Below are 18,975 nucleotides of genomic sequence, written 5' to 3'. Positions count from 1 at the left end.
ACTTAAGTGCGAAAACAACAGCTCCCAGCTCTAAATCATGCGTAGTGTAGTTCTTCTCGTGAACTTTGAGTTGTCGTGAGGCGTAGGCTATGACTTTATCTCGTTGCATCAATACACAACCAAGACCCTGAATGGATGCATCACAGTAAACCACAAAATCGTCTGTGCCCTCTGGCAGTGAAAGGATAGGTGCACTACAAAGTCTATCCTTTAGATGCTGAAAAGCTAACTCTTGTGCATTTCCCCAATGATAAACAACGCCTTTCTGTGTTAGTAAGGTGAGAGGCTGTGCGATCTTAGAAAAATCTTTAATGAATCTCCTGTAGTAACCTGCCAATCCCAAGAATTGGCGAATTTCCTTTGGTGTGCGAGGCGCAGGCCAGTTCTTAATAGAGTCCACTTTGGATGGATCAACGTGAATCCCATCCTTGTTCACCACATGCCCTAGGAAATGGACTTCACGAAGCCAAAAGTCGCATTTCGAAAACTTTACATAAAGCTGTTCTTTCCGAAGGAGTTCCAGGATAAGTCGTAGATGCTGTTCATGCTCTTCTTTGCTCTTAGAATAGATCAGGATGTCGTCGATGAAGACTATGACGAACTTGTCCAGGTACGGCTTACAAACTCGGTTCATCAAATCCATAAAAACTGCCGGTGCGTTCGTCAGCCCAAACGGCATGACCAAAAACTCATAGTGCCCATAACGAGTTCTAAAGGCTGTCTTAGAGACATCCTCTTCTCGAACTCTCAACTGGTGATATCCCGATCTCAGATCGATCTTTGAGTAGTAGCTCGACCCCTGCAACTGGTCGAACAAGTCGTCAATGCGCGGTAGAGGGTAACGATTCTTCACAGTCACCTTGTTAAGTTCGCGATAGTCGATACACATTCTGAAGGTACCGTCCTTCTTTTTCACAAAAAGTACCGGAGCTCCCCAAGGCGATGAGCTAGGACGAATAAAACCTTTATCCAGGAGTTCTTGTAGTTGCGTGGAGAGTTCTTCCAACTCTGATGGCGCTAAACGATAAGGTGCACGGGCTACAGGCGCAGCTCCAGGAGCTAGTTCAATCTGAAACTCGACTTGGCGATGGGGCGGAAGACCAGGTAATTCCTCAGGGAATACCTCAGGATAGTCGCGTACAACTGGAAAATCTTCTAGCTTCTTCTCCTTCTCTGTGGTATCAGTAACTAGAGCCATAATCGCAGTGTGGCCCTTTCGTAAGCACTTCTGTGCCTTAAGAAGAGAGATGATGTTCTCAACAGCACTTCTCTTGTCGCCACGAATCATGAGAGGTTCACTACCTAAACCAGGAATACGAACGATTTTCTCGTTGCAAAGAATCTCTGCTCGGTGTTGGGATAACCAATCCATCCCAATGACAACGTCGAAACTACCCAAGACAATAGGAATAAGATCAATAGAGAAAGTCTGGTTAGCGAGAATAAGCTGGCAACCCTTGACTACGTGTGAGGCTTCCAAACTCTTACCATTAGCTAGCTCTACAGTGTGCTTGTCGCTCAGGGGTGTTGGAATACGCTTAAGCATCTTACTAACTTCTAGTGACACATAGCTAGTATCGGCACCCGAATCAAATAAGACTGTAACATAAAAGTCGTCGAGAAGGAACTTACCCGTCACCACGTTGGGATCATTCCTTGCTTCACCTTGACCAATCACGAACACTCGTCCCCTAGCACCATTGTTGTTGTTGTTCCCATTGTTACCATTCCCCTGATTGTTGTTGTTGTTCTGGTTCAGTTGGGGACAATCTTTCTTGAAATGACCTTCAGCTCCACACTGAAAGCACCCTTTGTTGTTACCCTGATGTTGTCGCTGGTTCTGCTGAGGTTGCTGACGATTCTGATTGGCGGGGTATGCGCTCCTGCAATCCTTTGCAACATGACCAGGCTTGTTGCACCGATGACAGTTGCCCCTGGTGCATGGCCCACTGTGGTGTAGATTGCAACGATTGCATTTGGGGTGATTCCCCTTGTACCCATCGTGACTCTGACCACCAGACGATTGCTGACTGGGGCTCTTGTGATCGTCCGTCTTTCTCTGCTGAGACTGAGTTTGCACCGAAGTTGAACCCCTGCTTGAAGTTCCATCCCATCTCCGTTTATCCCCACTAGAAGTACCAGAAGTAGTTGCAGCACCTATACGCTTCGGTAACTTGTTCTGCTCCACCGCTTGGTCAGTGAGACGGTGAGCCAACTGAACAACCTGCTGGATAGTAGTCAAGTTTGCTGATGTCACATGACTTTGAATCTCTGGCACCAAGCCCTTGAGATAGAGTTCAATTCGCTTATAGGGAGGATCCACCATAGTAGGACACAACAAGGCAAGCTCATGCGATCTCTTAGTGTACGCCTCAATCTCTGACCCCGTCATCTTGAGATTGTAGAACTCATCTTCCAGCTTGTGAATGTCGTCACGACTGCAGTATTCCTCCCTGATCATTTCCTTGAAAGTTTCCCATGGGGTGGCGTCGGCAGCAACCAACCCCAGCATCTGCACTTGAGCATTCCACCACGTGAGGGCTAAACCCTCGAGAGTACCAGTAGCATACTTTACCCTGCGCGCCTCAGGGCATTCGCACATTTCGAACACAGACTCCAGTTTCTCAAACCAGTGTAGGAGACCTACTGCTCCTTCAGTGCCGCTAAAAGTTGTGGGTCGACAGTCCATAAAGGTCTTAAAAGTGCACACCGGTGCCTGAGCATATTGACCTAAGGTAGGTGAAAGAAAGACAGAGTTTAACACAAAGGTTGGTTCACGAGAGTAGGATCCAAATGATCCTAGAACAAGTTCGGACTGCAGGATATACCTCCTGCGTTTGCAGCTGCAAGCGCTGCGGCAACTCGTTCGTTGATCAAAGCCGTCAACTGGGCTTGTGTCATGTTAACGCGTCCAGACATGATAATAAGAGTAATACGAGTGAGAGAGGTTCGCGAAAGTACGATAGTAGGATAGGGTAAGCACGCACGTGTTCAAACAACAGTAGTTATACTAATCAAATATACCATGAGCAATGTACTATACAACTAACAAGTAGGCAATATACACATATCATATTACCTAGAATGTCGAGCCTTGCATGCGGAGCGAAGTGTCGTTGTGGACCGTTGAGCACTAAACCGGTTATAGTCTGGTTTTAACAAAAACGTTTTCTCCTTTATTAAAACCAAGTTCACTATAACCAATGGCTCTGATACCAATCTGTCACACCCCCAAAATCCCACCTGCGGAGTACTACCGCTTGGAGGCGTGACTGACCAGGATCCAGCCACCAATCATACTGAACAAGCATATAATAATCATAATAGTTTAACCCATAGGATTGGTGTTTCAAAACAAACAAGTTAAGTCGCAAGCGGAAGCATAAGTTTAGAGTTATAACATAAGTTCAAATGGTTTCAAGCTTAACATAGTACGCAGCAATCCGTGTCCCACAACGACCCTCCTCCATGCAAGCTCCAGCTGAGTACCTATGGTCCTGCAAAGCATGTAGTAACGAGTCAACAACTAGTTGAGTGAGTTCACGATTGGGTGTTCGTTTTAGTTGTTTCGAAAACGGTTTACTTTAACTGGCATCCTGCCGTGGGGGGTTACCCCATAGTTTAAAAACGTGACATGTTCATTCTCAGTTACTCCGGCATTCCAGCCGTGGGGGCTACCCCATGTTAGTTATCAGGCATTTCGGCCGTGGGGGCTACCCCATGCGTACACTAGACTCGTTACCATATCGACTGCTGACTGTAGTCATGTTTATGTGCCCTGAAAAACATCAATGTCTATCATCATTGACGTGCCCCAGATCCATTAGTTCACGCCCGTCCTCTGCGGCACGGTGTGAGGCTTGTCAGACCTAAATAGCGCTATCTAACTAATGACCCGCTCGCCATTGGCCCGGCGATTAGTCGATACAAAAAGGAGGGACTTCGTGATAGAGTTTTAGTCTAGTACGTTTATCCGTCCATCCGGACGAGGAATCACATTCCTGAACCACTGACGTCCTACCCAAGGAGGACGAGGAATCCACGTTCCTTAACCCCGTTCCCAACCCAGGGAATCCCATGCTTTGTAGAGGGTGTGAACTCACCTTGGTTTGCTCGGCAGTTAATCACAGAAAGATCAATCAAGTCGCAAGTAGTCAATAACGTCCTAACACGGATATCACTTATAATTAGATTCAACCCAAGCAGTGCACGTACAAGTAGCAGTTACGGCATACAGTTTCTATCATGGCGGTTTAACAACAGTGCACAGTATCACATTTGGCCCACAAGTTCTACCTAAGCCCAATACACGTATTAATCAGTCAACACAGAAGTCCACAAGGCCGGCCCACCAACTTAGGCCCATAAGTGTGGTCTCGAGTCGCAACCGGACTCGCAAGCATGGTCTCGAGTCATGCTGTTTGTGCTGATCATAAATGGTTGCGAGTCGCAACTGGTGTCGCAACCATGGTCTCGGTTTATCATGCTAAGGTCTCGAGTCGCAACGGGACTCGTAACCTGTGGTCTCGGCTTGTCCTGTTATGGTTGCGAGTCGCAACCGCGTGGTCTCGAGTTGTCACGCTGTGGTTGCGAGTCGCAACCGTGTGATTGCGAGTCGGTATGCTGTCATTTTCACGTTCAGTGTTGATTCAGATATGGTCAGCTTAATGGTACAATGTAATCAGGCCCAAATCAGGAAACAACCAATAGAATTTCACTAACAAGTTTTCCTAATCAGGCTATTAGTGAGAATGGATCAAAATCATGAGGGTTTTCATATCTTCAACTATCATTCAAATTGTTCTTCAATCATTCAAGCATATTCATCACATATTCAACCTTTATTCAACCAAAACTATGAACCACAATGAAACATACATAACATACTCATCAAAACATCTCAAAATCATATCTACACCTATCCGATTATCATAATACTACACATAAACAAAACCGGTTTTTCATAACATCAATACTCAAGGGTTTGTGTCATATTTGGTCATAAGATATCATGAGTTCTTTAGCAACACATTCAACATTAAAGCTTTTTAACATATATAAAACATCATCAAGCATATCTTACACTAGTTGAATCATATTACTCATATTATCATGAAATCAACAACAAACATCAATCAATAAACATGATAAATACTAACCGGTTGGTGAAGTGTGTGTGTGTGCCGATCCAAAGTCCAAATCCGAGAGTTCTTGTGCCAACCGATTGGATCCGAAAGATGAGGAGTGTTTGTGTTCTAGAGTTTTAGTGAGAGAGAAGATAGGAGAGTGTGTGTGTGTTCTTGTTCAACAAAATGGCAAGGTTTAACTAAGGTGTGGTATATATACTAGCTCCAAGTGTTGCACCCTTAATGGGTTTGTAATTCGGTTAAGGGATTTACGGCCCAAATGGCCCAACCGGCCAAGGTTCTCGGCCCAAGGCCCATTCGGTCACTATTCACTCGAGACCTCATGGTCTCGAGTCGGGTTCTTTGTTTTCGGGTTGGGTTCTCGGTTCACATAAAACACGTACACATATATATATACAAATGCACACATAACAAAGCACATAAAGTTCACGTTTATCATTAAGTTTGATCGGTTAGCTAGTCACATAACGTACAAGCAAGCTACATCACGACACAACGAAAGGTTCTAAATTTCGAGTTGTCACATCATCCCCAAGTTGAAAGAAATTTCGTCCCGAAATTTGATGGCACTCACTGAGGAAGCTAGTCAAGTTGCATGGTTTTCCTGGTTATCCTGGGGTGTCACATACACTACCGGTCTTCAAAGATGAACTTAGTGGCGTAGCCCCACGGTGGGCGCCAACTTGTTGCTAAAACAAATGTAAGACCAAGAATAGTGGGTGGACCGGTTAGGCAAAAAGGTTCAAGAGTCTTGATTTTCTTAAAGCAGGTCGCGGGGTCCCCCTATGTATGTAATACGTAGGGTCGGATCACTCTTCTATTGATTGCTTCGAATTCAGGATTGAAAGAAATTCAACCCAGAACTGATGCATGCAATGTGATAGTGTTTTGATATGTGAAGAATATAACCTGTAAAGTATAAGTTCTATAGAGAGAGAGAGAGTAAGATTTCAAAATGTTTGGCTGAATGACTAAGTGTGATCATTTATAGCGAAATAGTAAGCCAAGAGTGGAAACCTGTGACTAGTGATCCGGTGATGCAGTGAGGGAGTTTCCCTTTTTGGTAGGTTGAAGGCTTCGGACCTGCGAGTAAAAGGATGTCACTTCTCACGTGCCTCTTTTGCGGTTGAGTGGGAGAAGTCACACGTAAAGTGTGATGGGACGTGACACTGTTCCATGCAGTGGTGTCTCTGAGAATTCACGTACCTTGTTTGAGCTCGAAAAATGTGCCCATATGCAGTGGCGGATCCAGGATTTTTTCCTGGTAGGTTCATTGATTTTAGCTTATCCAATTTCATAGGACCGGACATAAAAAAATTGGGTTGGTTTGATATTCAGGACGGGTAAGGTTCGTCATATAATAAAAATACCACATTTACAAGCCAAAGAAGTATCGTCTCCTCTTAGTGAACATCTTTTTATGGGTCACAATCCACATATAAATATATCTATCTCTTACAGATACTTACATTTCATTGTTTTTATATGTATTGACTGTATCTTAAAGCTATATTAAGTTATGGATTCTTTCAAGGTTTCCTCAAAAAGTATTTTGGGTAACATATACAGACTAGGCTGAGTAAGCATTTAACAGATGCATATATCATAAACTAAAGACGAGTAAATGACTACAACTATCGAAATAAAAAGATTTGTAATTGGAGTGACAAATATAATGAATACTAACAGTAATGACAATAAATTGAATGATTATTGGATTATCGTCATACATAAATATAAGAATTCAACTACGAACTATTCAAGTTTCAATAAATCATTCAGTTTTACATTTTCGCATTTAACATCTTGTTCATCATATAGTAGAATCAAAGGACACAGATAAGTAAAGATACTAGAAGTTTACCTCACAAAAAAACTAGAAATTGGAATAATTTGGAAGTGAACAAGTTGGAACCCGGTAGGGGCGACGAACAGTGGAGCCCTGGGGAGTGAGCGGCGGCCGGTGGTTTTCAGAAAAGGGGGAGTGAATGGGGAGTGTATGATGTTAGTTGATGGTATATAAACCCTAATCTGGATTTCCGCATTTAAGAAAAAAAAAAGAGAAACAAGGAAAGGAAACTTTAAAAAAAAACTTTTTGCAAGAATCGAACTTGGAACCCGTCGTTTAAAAGTGTGAAGCTTAACCATGGAGCTGTTTCAGTTTTTTTGTAAGGGTTCATACCACATTTTATTTATGGGTTCAACATATATATATATATATATATATATATCAATTTAAAAAAAATCTCGTGCCCCTCGAAATCATGGGCTTGTGCTGAAGTCCTCCCCACACACCATATGAGCCGCCCCTGATTCCATGTTTTTTGCTGTTCACTACAACTGATCGTATTTTGAACCCTTTAACCTTTCAACCCTTTAAGCTATATTACACTTATAGTTAGTTTATTAAGCTTTAGCTACTCACATCATCATCCACCTTTAAAATAGAAAAACACCTTAGAGCATTCACATCCAAAGAACTAAATTGTGAGTGTGGGATTTTTAAAATATAAAGAGTATAAAAAATGGTTGTGAGTGGAGGAGAGAGAAAATGTTACTGTTCATCTGTATATTTGGGGGGACACTGTTCACCCATTATAATTTTTTAATATATATTGAAAGTGGTTGTGAGTGAAGGAGAGAGAAAAATGTAATGATAAAGGTATAAAAATATTTTTTTAATTGAAAAGGAGAGATAAAAAGTATTTGTTTTTAGTGGAAATATATTGATATAGGAATTGTTTTTTAGTGGAATGTATGTATAATTTTAGGGAGCTGGATGTGAATGCTCTTACCATCACGAAGCATTTTTGTAACAAGAAGTTATCCTAATGTATAATTGATGACTACTTTTTGTTATAAAAAAAATTAAAAAAAAAAGTTGCTAAAGATTTAGACCGGCAAAAAAAAAAGGCCCCCCTTATTCCCACACCCCCTAGATCTTATTTTCACATCCCTAGTGTATACGGGCCGTATACAAAATATACGGCCCGTATAGAATGTTTTTGAAAAGGAAAATGCGTAGAGAATGTTTTTTTGTTTTATTATATACGGCCCGTATATAGTTATACGAGCCGTATACAAGTGTATACGATTTATAAAAAGTATACGGCTCAATGGATTTATTTCTGAGGTTTTTGATGTTTACCAAATGTATACGGGCCGTATAACTGTATACGGGCCGTATAGATTGATGTTTTTCAATTATCACGTTTTTTCCCGTAAAAGCACCATCATTCTAGGGTTTCAATTATCACGTTTTTTCCCGTATAAACACCATCATTCTAGGGTTTCTAAACTCTTCATAAAATCAAACCTCAAATCTGTTCCATTCTCTCTCAAAGAAAAACCCTTATCTCCGGACTCTTCTAATTAGCGTTGTTAACTACCAAAAGAATGCATACACAAATAGTTCTAGTGGACGAAGCAAATAAAACAAGCAAACATTGATTTTGCCAAGATTGAAGGAAAGAATCTGGCCATAAGCGTTGTGGATTCTCAGCGTTATTCGAATGTAAGTGGATCGGGTTCTGCTAGTTATTCGGAATGTTTCGAATCATCATAGAAAAACTCTTCATAAAATCAAACACAACACTTATGATTTGTTCATGTTTTGACTTTTGGTGACAATACACATGTTTTTGTGATATTTGCTGAGGGACCGAACCCCGGTTGGACCGGTTGAACCAGCCGGTCCGAACCGGTTACGAAAACCATGTTCATCACCTTTAAACAACGTTCGGAACACGCCGCTTAAATCGGAGCACAAGTAAAGTAACGTTACTGATCAGTCCGTTGATCAAGTAACTAGCAGAAGAACCCGACACAAACAAGTTCTCCACAGTTTGTTATTCAGATCTCTGTTCGGTCATCTTTCCAAACTACAACACATGATAACTTTAAACTTTATAGTGTGTGATTTGACCAGGAAATGATTGGAGGTGATTGCTACCTTTAATAAGCTGTCATAGTTGTCAAATTCGATTTCAACAAATCTTTTCCTTTTTCTTCAATTTCTAGAACATTCTCCGTAACATGAAGACGTGTCGGGTTCTTCTACTAGTGGTATTTTAATGAAGTATTGAAGATTGAATTTGCAAACCCAACCGTTTTTTACCACGGAAACGGTGGCTATGCGAAATACAAACCGCAACCATTTTTTACTACGGAAACGGTGGCTATGCGAAATACAAACCGCAATCTTTTGTGAGTATGGGAAACACAAGTTTTCTTTTTGAGCTTGATGGATGTCCGTTATCTCAGTTGAGGCCGGCATTGTTTAAATCTGAATATAAGTAGATGTTATGTGTAACTTCATTAAACCAAGAACAAAGCCTATTTCAAAACACATATGTTCGTATCAGCGTTGTTTATCACCCTGTGTGAGCATTGGAAACCCGACGAACAGTCTTGACAACTGTGACAGCTTATCTATCTGTGTGTGTCACATCCATCCTGTTATAGCAATCGATATGATTAATTTTACAGATTTTTTTTCTAATTAGCGTTGTTAACTACCAAAAGAATGCATACACAATTAGTTCTAGTGGACGAAGCAAATAGACCGTTGTTATTGTGTCTATCTCGGTTGTTCAGTACTTTCGTGATAATAAAACAAGCAGACATTGATTTTGTCAAGATTGAAGGAAAGAATCTGGCCATAAGCGTTGTGGATTCTCAGCGTTATTCGAATGTAAGTGGATCGGGTTCTGCTAGTTATTCGGAATGTTTCGAATCATCACAGAAGACGTGTCGGGTTCAACTCTCCTATATCAACATACTCTTCTCCAGACGCTTAGTTGTTACGAATGACAACTTGAGGGGTCTAGTTAACTTTCAGATTCAGATTCAGATTCAATTCAGGAAGCAGATGATTGGAGCGTAGGAATCAATGCAAAACCCTCACCCTCAAAATCAACCAGAAACCAAAGGAAAAAGGGCAGATAATGGCTGATGGTTCTTCGTTGAGGAAACCAAACGTAGACGGAAATGATAGGCCTGGTAACCGGAAGAGAAAAAACCCTAGCGCATATTCAATCTTCATTGCTTCATTAAAATTACAACACACGATAAAATGCTTGGAACTCACCTGATAACAAATAATCCGTTCAAACTTTCAACAATCGACATCTGGTCCTTGTTTTTCCACGTCATTATGTCACTTTGTGTGTTGACGAAGCTGACAAACACATTGGTATTTTCTCAAAATGTGCAAACTTGAAGAATCTCACATTAAAGGAGTTTGCAACAACGGGATCAAATGGTTTGAGTATCTTTCATCCTCATTTGGCTAATCTCACACAATGATGAACAGATGAATTTGTGTATCTAAATCAGGTTCTCTGCCTTAGATCGGTCATTCCTTGTGATACATGAACGTTGTATTCTTGTCTTTCAGAAGAGTTTGTATTGAACCAAGAATACTTATACTCTTCTAGCAGAACCCGACACGTCTTCTATCACGTGACGGACACAGGTGCAAGAGAATGGCGAGTTATTTTCAGTTATTTCTGTTGATCCACAAATTCCATTGTTTAAATCAGAATCAAGTTCTCAAAACAAGGATCGTTCTAATAGATTAAAGAGAATAAACCAATTTTTACCATTTTTTACCCATAGTATACGGGCCGTATAACAATATACGACCCGTATACAATCATCGTATACATAGTATACGATCGGTAAATATATTTTTTACCAGTCGTATACGGCCGTATAAAAGGTATACGACCCGTATACGCATGGTAAAAAATTTTGAAAATTCAGGTTTACCTTGTTAGTTTCTCAAACATTAATAAACATCTGCTTCCTGAATCTGAATCAGAATGTTAACTCTTTCCTTTTCATGAGGTAAAACCGGTTTCAACATCGAGGGTTGTATCGGAATCAGGCGTTGGAAGGATTGTAGTAGTAGGACATTGGTACCATTGTGAAAGTTGCACCAGGAAGCTCAACTTTAACGGACCGGTTATTCGACCGAGTAATCAATTGTATTTTTTTAGTTAATTCTCTTGTTAAGTTTTTCTGATCCAACCGAAATCCACAAATTCATGTCAAGGATCGTTCTAATAGATTAATGAGAATAAACCCTCGTTTCTTCATCTTCATCTTCAAGAACAATGATGAACAGATGATGTTGGGAATTAAACGCATGTACGTGACAAAACAAGGATCGTTCTAAAGATTAAAGAGAATAAAGCAACCGAAGAGGCAGCAAGGACAGATAATACTTCATTTGTCGAGAAACTATATTGTCAATAAACTACCATCTTTTACTCATAAACCCTTGAATCCCAACGCTTCGCTAAAAGAGCCTGTATTATAAACCATCCTATGCCTTTTACCAACCGAAGAGGCAGCAAGGACAGATAATACTTCATTTGTCGAGAAACCATATTGTCAGAATGTTAACTCTTTCACTCATAAACATCTGCTTCCTGAATCTGAATCAGAATGTTAACTGTTTCACTCATCAACATCTGCTTCCTGAATCTGAATCAGAATGTTAACTCTTTCACTCATCAACATCGAGGGTTGTATCGGAATTAGGCGTTGGAAGGATTGTAGTAGTAGGACATTGGTACCACTGTGAAAGTTGCATCAGGAAGCTCAACTTTAACGGACCGGTTATTCGACCGAGTAATCAATTGTATTTTTTTAGTTGATTCTCTTTTTAAGTTTTTCTGATCCAACCGAAATCCACAAATTCAAGTCAAGGATCGTTCTATAAATCAACCACAACTGACAAAGAGCTTGTATTAGAAACCATCCTATGTCTTTTACCAACCGAAGAGGCAGCAAGGACAGATAATACTTCATTTGTCGAGAAACCATATTGTCAAGAAACTAACATCTTTTAATCATAAACCCTTGAATCCCAATGCTTCTCTACACAAACTCTTCTACATCTTTTAACCAATTGTCCATCACTTAAGACCTTGAAAGATTTGTTGAAATCGAAGAAAAGAGTAACTAGCAGAAGACGTGTAGGGTTCTTCCAACAAACTGTGTATGTGCTTGTGCTGTAGAAACCGGTGATGAATTTGTGTATCTAAATCAGGTTCTCTGCCTTAGATCGGTCAATCCTTGTGATACATGAACGTTGTATTCTTGTCTTTCAGAAGAGTTGGTATTGAACCAAGAATACTTCAAACATTCTAAACCATACTTGGAAACAAACCAACAAAATCTTCTACATCTTTTAACCAATTGTCCATCACTTAAGACCTTGAAACATTCACGAACCATAATGGACTCAGACTCATACTACTCACCCTCCCCTGAGGAAAAGTTTTCCCGACGACTCAAGACAAAGCAGTTGGTTTGGGTTCATATCACCCTGTGTAATCATTGCATTACATCCCCGTTGAAAACAAGTGATTAAAACTCTTCTCCTTACAACTCTCATCAAATGCCTCACCCTTCCTTTTTATTACAGTCATACGACACGTGTAACAACCCTCACCCGAAACTATAAATTATTATTTTATTTAACCTATAGGAAACCCTAATTGAGACACCCAAGTAATTTGGCATAAACCCTAAAATTTTTAGAACAATCGGAATCAGGATCAGGGCCCCTAAAACTCAGGGGGGTAAAACCCTAGCTAACGATTATCTAAATAACTCGCTGTAAAATTTGAATTTATCGAAACTATCGACTCAGCAAGGCTAGTTGGACACGTACCTACCCTACCCTAAAAATGACATCCCAGGGGATACGCGGGAGGTTCCCCGAATTCTTCCGCGACACGCGGGAGATGCAAATTTTCAGTATAAATAGAGGGCCTTGGGACTTGAATCTGGGAGTTGAAACGACGTAGAAATTCCAATTCTACGCTGAGTTATAGTTCAATTACTATAAAATCACTAATTAGTAGAGGGGATGCTGCTACGATACAGGGTATTAACTCGATCGCTATTACGATTCATTTCCCGACCGATCAATATATCCAATGGATGTTTAAGTGCCGCCCACATTAGGGTTATACTTTGTCGTTCGTCGTTAAATCGATGGATGTTTAAGTATCGCACTTTGTCGTTCGTTGTGAGAATTTGATCTCGTGAGTTATCGTAATTGTTGTATTAAGTTACTTACCTAGTTCGTATGCACTAGGTTACAAGGCTAAATCAATAGGCTAAGCTCTGCATGTATAAATCTGCAATATATCAAGGCTTATCTGTAGACTAAACTTTGGCCGTATGAATCTGCATAATTATAATGTGAGTCATTCCCCTTTTATAAACTCTTTTCTCACAGTTTGTGAGTTATTCTCTTTTTATCAACTGTTTTACAATACTCCAAATTATTTTCAGAATTATAATTACAGTGATTAAGTTTATGTAATCACCAAATTACAGCCGGTATGTGGGGTATTGTGCACAGTATTATTATTATTGTTTCCTTCACATTAGGTGGGCGAGCCTAAATGTGACATACGTCACTCATTGGGACAGCCAATGGTGATATGACCACAGTCACAGAGCTGGTCTGTGACAAATACCTATTCTTGAAAGTTGGTTGATAATAAACATATGTAAAAACTCTTGATACTGTAAATTATAACAAATGTGTCGTTTTCAGTAAAATGAATGATTCACTCAGTATTTCCCGCTGACAAAACCTTTTTAAAACGCGTTTCAGGTAATTACAAGTAGATTGGAGTAAGGAGTGGATCCGACAATGAAAGACTTCAAGAAGTGGCTTATTTTATTTATTTAAATCAAATTAAGAAATATTGTTTTTATTAAAAGCTACCTTTGTAAAACATGGAATTTATTCCATCTATTTAAATAAAATCCGGTGTTTCTAAACTCTGATATTTTCCTAACTCACGGTCCTGATGAAATTTCCGCTGCAATATTTTTCAAAATAACTCACCGGTACCACTGGACTGCTCGCGGCTCCCGATTCCGTCCAGGGTGGATCGGGGGTCGTGACAACACGTTTTTTTTTTTGTGTTTTTCAGTCTTTGTTACTTGTTAAAGTTTTATTTTTTTCTACTTTTAGAAAGCTTTGACCACCTAACGACTGTAAAATGTCTCGTGTGATTGACACCTTAAATCCATTAAATACTTTGAGTAAAATCTAATTTCTTTTCATACGGGCCGTATAACTGTATACGGCCCGTATAAATTATTCGTATCCATTGTATACGACCAGGCAAATTATTTACACATGGTGTATACGGGCCGTATACAGTTATACGGCCGTATGGAATGAAAAAAAACTGACAAAGTCTGAAGGCACAGACTTTGTTAGTTTTATTTTATTATATACGGGCCGTATAACTGTATACGGCCTGTATACACCATGTGTAAAGATTTTAGCATGTATTAATATTAGGGGAAAAAAAAAAAAATTGCTAAAGATTTAGACCGGCAAACTGTCTAATCGGTCACCAAAGCATGAGTAGTTGTTCACCCTTAAATTGGGCCTGACTGCATGTTGCCCTCCATACGTCCCATCTCTTTACCCTCTCTCTCCAACCCTCTTCAATGGAGTCAAGCACTCACCAATGATTCACTTTCACCGGATATCATTTCTCCGTCAACTTTCCGGCAACAATTTCCGATAAACATATAGCTTCTATTTTACCACTCTTAACTAATCTCTAAACACTGTAAGAATGCTGGATCTTAACCTAAACTTTATTCACGAAGACACAACTACTACTTATTTACAAGGTGAAGTGGAGGAATCAGGTACTTCAAACTCATCTGTTGTAAATACAGAAGCTTGCAGTTCCAGTAACATCGGAGAAGACGACGAATCAGTCTCAGTTCCCGGTGACGCAGACAACTTCCATTGCTTCAGTTTTGACATCTTAAAGGTCAACGATGAGACTCCAACAAGTCCGAGTCAGTCCGAGTTCGTGACTCGGTCACTTTTTCCGGTGAGTCGTGAAGAAGGAAGGCAGCAGGTGAACTCGTTGGTGTTATTTCCCAATAACAATAATAACAATGAGAGAGTGGTGAATGTACAACAAAGTATGCCTACAGTACAACAAAATCAAGCTGGGAGAAAGAGTAGAAGAGGACCTAGGTCTAGAAGCTCACAGTATAGAGGAGTTACTTTTTATAGAAGAACTGGTAGATGGGAGTCACATATTTGGTTAGCTTTTCTTTTTTTTGTTTTTGTTGATATTTATGTACATGTTTTTGGTTCTTATTTGTTTACTTTTGTGTTTGATGTAGGGATTGTGGGAAACAAGTTTATTTAGGTATGGATGTTTCATGTTTCTTATTGATTGATAGCAAACACAATCACACAGAGTGTGTTGTAAAAATCGCGACTAGGCGGCGATTAGTCGGTGATTAATCGCTAGTCGGCCAGACTGAGTAATTTTTCGTTAATGAGTCCATTAATTGCTAGTCGGGCCTAGTCGGCCAGCCAAAAATCAGCGATTCCGATCATATTCCGGCAAAAAACCTGTATATTCCGGCCAAAACATCTAAATAGCGGCCAGTTTCCAACCAAACCATGTGAATTCCAATAATTAATCTTGTATACTTAAAAAAAATGAGTTGAGTAAGAGTTAAAACCTAAACTCTTAAAATATATACCTATAAAAATGTGTGTATGTATACCTAAAACTGAAAATTACATATAGAAAACCTGATCCGATTAATCCCGATTAATCTCGAGTTGTCGCTAGTCCCCAGCTCACTAGCCGACTAGCGACTAACGAGTTCTCCAACCTTGATCACACATTTGTTTTTTTGCCAAATTTCTTATTAGTTTTGGTGCTTGATATGATTTTAGGTGGATTTGACACTGCTCATGCTGCAGCTAGGTATGTAAATTTGATGTTATTGACTTATTTCATGTCTCTAATAGAGTTTGATTGTGATATCCAGAGCGTATGATCGAGCTGCGATTAAATTCCGGGGTGTTGATGCGGATATTAACTTCAATGTTAGTGATTATGAGGAGGAAATGAATCAGGTTTGCATTTGAAGTTGATAATGTAGTGGATTTGAATCAATTTATTGGTTTTTAACTTGTTGCTCTGTTGTGCTAGATTAAGAATCTTTCTAAAGAAGATTTTGTGCACCTTTTACGGCGCCATAGCAATGGGTTTTCGAGAGGTGGTTCCAAGTACCGAGGGGCGATGATGAACAACAAGTATGGTCTATGGGAAGCTCCAAATCCAATGGGGCAGTTTCTTGGAAAGAAGTGAGAAATTGTTACTTGATCATATAATTAAGTTTTAGATTATGCATTGTCTTTGTTTGAAGATCAAAATGCTTGAGTGATCATGAATAACAATCCATCTTTCTTGAAAATAGGGCTTATGACAAGGCGGCTATAAAATCCAATGCGTATGAAGCGGAAACTGTTGCATCTCATTGTGGTAAGTTTCGTTTCATGTCGCGTATTTTGTTACGTGCAATCGGCATGTCAATTTATAGGTTATATTATGCAAGAAGTTGAGTTTATGTACAACGCGATGCAGGAAACCGGCACAATTTGGATTTAAACTTGTGCGTTTCAACCCCTTCGTGTCTTGGAAACGGTCCAACTAGGAATGAGCAGTTGGACCATATGCAGATGAATCATGGTTTTCATGACCTTAGGAGGAGCTTACAGGTAAACCAATATCAAATCACATTTGTTAATAGTGTAGCCGAGAGTCTCTCTGGAAGCAGCCTCTCTATCCCCATGGATAGAGGCAAGGTCTGTCTACATCCCAGCCTCCCCAGACCCTATAAGTGGCTTTGCTATTTGTGGGATTTACTGGGTATGGTTGTTGTATTAAACAACTGAACAGTGAACAACACTTGAAGCTAATCTTGATTAAATAACAACAGGCTGGATCCCCATCTACAACAACACTTAAAGGACTACCAATAATATCTGAGCATGGTGAAACATGGACAGCCACCTATCCTCAAATCATTGGACTTGGAGGGTCATCACAGGGACCTTCCAACTGGGCATGGCAACCGCACGGTCAAAGTCAAACCCCAACCGCGTTGTTCACCGCAGCAGCATCATCAGGATTCCCAGCTCCAGCACCCCCAAACTATCTAAATTACAAGTAACAGAATACACCACCACCATGACCTTTACCTTGACTTTGGCTTGTGAGTTTTGGAGTAGTACTTGTATGTTATGCATAAGAAGTTGTACGTATAAGTTTTGTATGGATGCAACTATAGATGCTGCACATCCTTTTTGAACTGAACCCTTCTTTTGCATAGCTGGCCAATGGATGAGTGGATAGGTCAAGTTGAAGGTTCACTGGAGAGGGATTTGCCACGCCAATGTCGTTGATTTATTACCTGGAATTTCTGATTTTGTAAACTTTTAAATATATATAAATAAGCTTTAAAGTTCTATGGTAAGTCGGTAACTATATTATAAGCTTTAAAGTAACTATATTATAAGCTTTAAAGTTCTACTAGCTTTTTTGACGTCGCGCGTTGCGGTGAAACCGAGTAAATGATAATGTAAAACAGACGTGATTTGCAAATAAAGAATGTTGTTTAAAAAGTCAAACCATTAGAACGATTTAGTTTATTATCGTCCATTTTATGTTAACAAATAAATACTTTATTCTGAGTACAACTTCGTTTTTAACAAAACTTATAACAGAATGTCGGGGAAAAAATTAAACACAACTACATACTTAACTTTTGAGAAAAAAGTTATAACGTAAATTATTAAAAAAGTATCAAATTATATATCTTTAAAAAAAGAAAAAAATATATTAAAAAATGGTAAAGGAAATATAAATATTTTAAAAAAGGAAAAAAATGAAAAATATGTTATTAAAAGTAAATATAATAATAAAATATTATACTATACTATATTAAATAATAAAATAATAAAAAGCTAAATATTATTATAAAAATAAAGTTAATATTCATCATCACTCGTCAATAATATATATATATATATATATATATATATATATATATATATATATATATATATATATATATATATATATATATAATGGTAACTATATTATTCGACTTATTTATCATTAATATCGGAACAACTTGAACCTGAGGTCATTCTCAAACTCAATGTTTTCATAACTAGATCGGACAACGAATTGGTCGGTCATCTTACGGATTCACTGGTTGGGGGACTTAACTATTTTAGAAGTTTAAAAAATATTATTTATAAATTCATTTTATTTAATTAAGTGAAAGGTTACGGGGTATGAGAGTGGTGCATTGCATCATGAATTGCTACACGGGATATGGTTCTTGTGGTACACCACCCTATTTCTGAACCATGGTGGTTCGTATGGTTTAATCTATGGCAATCATGATTCTCTTTCAATTAATTATGAGATTTTGATTGGTGGGGGTCAATGATCCACACCATATAGGGTGGTGGATTAGATTGGTGGATAAGGGTGGGGTGGTGACACTGACGTAGAGGGTGATGGTGGTCATTTAGGTCATGACCACACCGTAGGGGTGCTAAACGAGTCGTGTTTGCGGGTTGGCGGGTTCAACCCGACCCGAACCCAACCCGGCCCGAACCCGAAAATCGTATCATACATAAGAACCCGAACACGACCCGAAGTTTCGTGGTTTGACGCGAACACGACCCGTTCAACCCGAACTTTTTTATTTTTTCTGAAATTAATATATTAAAATTAAAATTTACTTAAAAACACAAATGTATATAATACTATGATACTTAAATTATAAAATCTATATTAGTTTCTCTTTTTAAGTTATAACTTGTAGTTGCTCCGCCCGCGTTGCGGGGCGATGGCTGAATAATTCTCAATCAATTAAAAAAACACTACGATAATTTTGCTAGGAAAAAAATTAAAACGATGATAAAAGCGTAATTTTC

At 39.3% G+C, this 18,975-nt stretch overlaps 1 protein-coding gene across 1 annotated transcript; it reads left to right on the top strand.

Moving 5' to 3' along the window:
* Nucleotides 1–14,586: 14,586 nt before the first annotated feature.
* Nucleotides 14,587–17,492, top strand: LOC110939960 (ethylene-responsive transcription factor RAP2-7). The gene is made up of 8 exons (XM_022181529.2): nt 14,587–15,261; nt 15,345–15,370; nt 15,913–15,943; nt 16,008–16,095; nt 16,172–16,326; nt 16,440–16,504; nt 16,607–16,740; nt 16,962–17,492. The coding sequence occupies exons 1-8, from the start codon at nt 14,777–14,779 to the stop codon at nt 17,193–17,195; spliced, it is 1,218 nt and encodes a 405-aa protein (XP_022037221.1). The 5' UTR covers nt 14,587–14,776; the 3' UTR covers nt 17,196–17,492.
* The last annotated feature ends 1,483 nt before the right edge of the window (nt 17,493–18,975 follow it).

This window comes from Helianthus annuus, chromosome 5, assembly GCF_002127325.2.
Source record: "Helianthus annuus cultivar XRQ/B chromosome 5, HanXRQr2.0-SUNRISE, whole genome shotgun sequence".
In the NCBI taxonomy this organism is placed as follows: Eukaryota; Viridiplantae; Streptophyta; class Magnoliopsida; order Asterales; family Asteraceae; genus Helianthus; species Helianthus annuus.
Note: the sequence above shows the minus strand (reverse complement) of the source record. Positions and strands in the feature narration are given on the sequence as shown.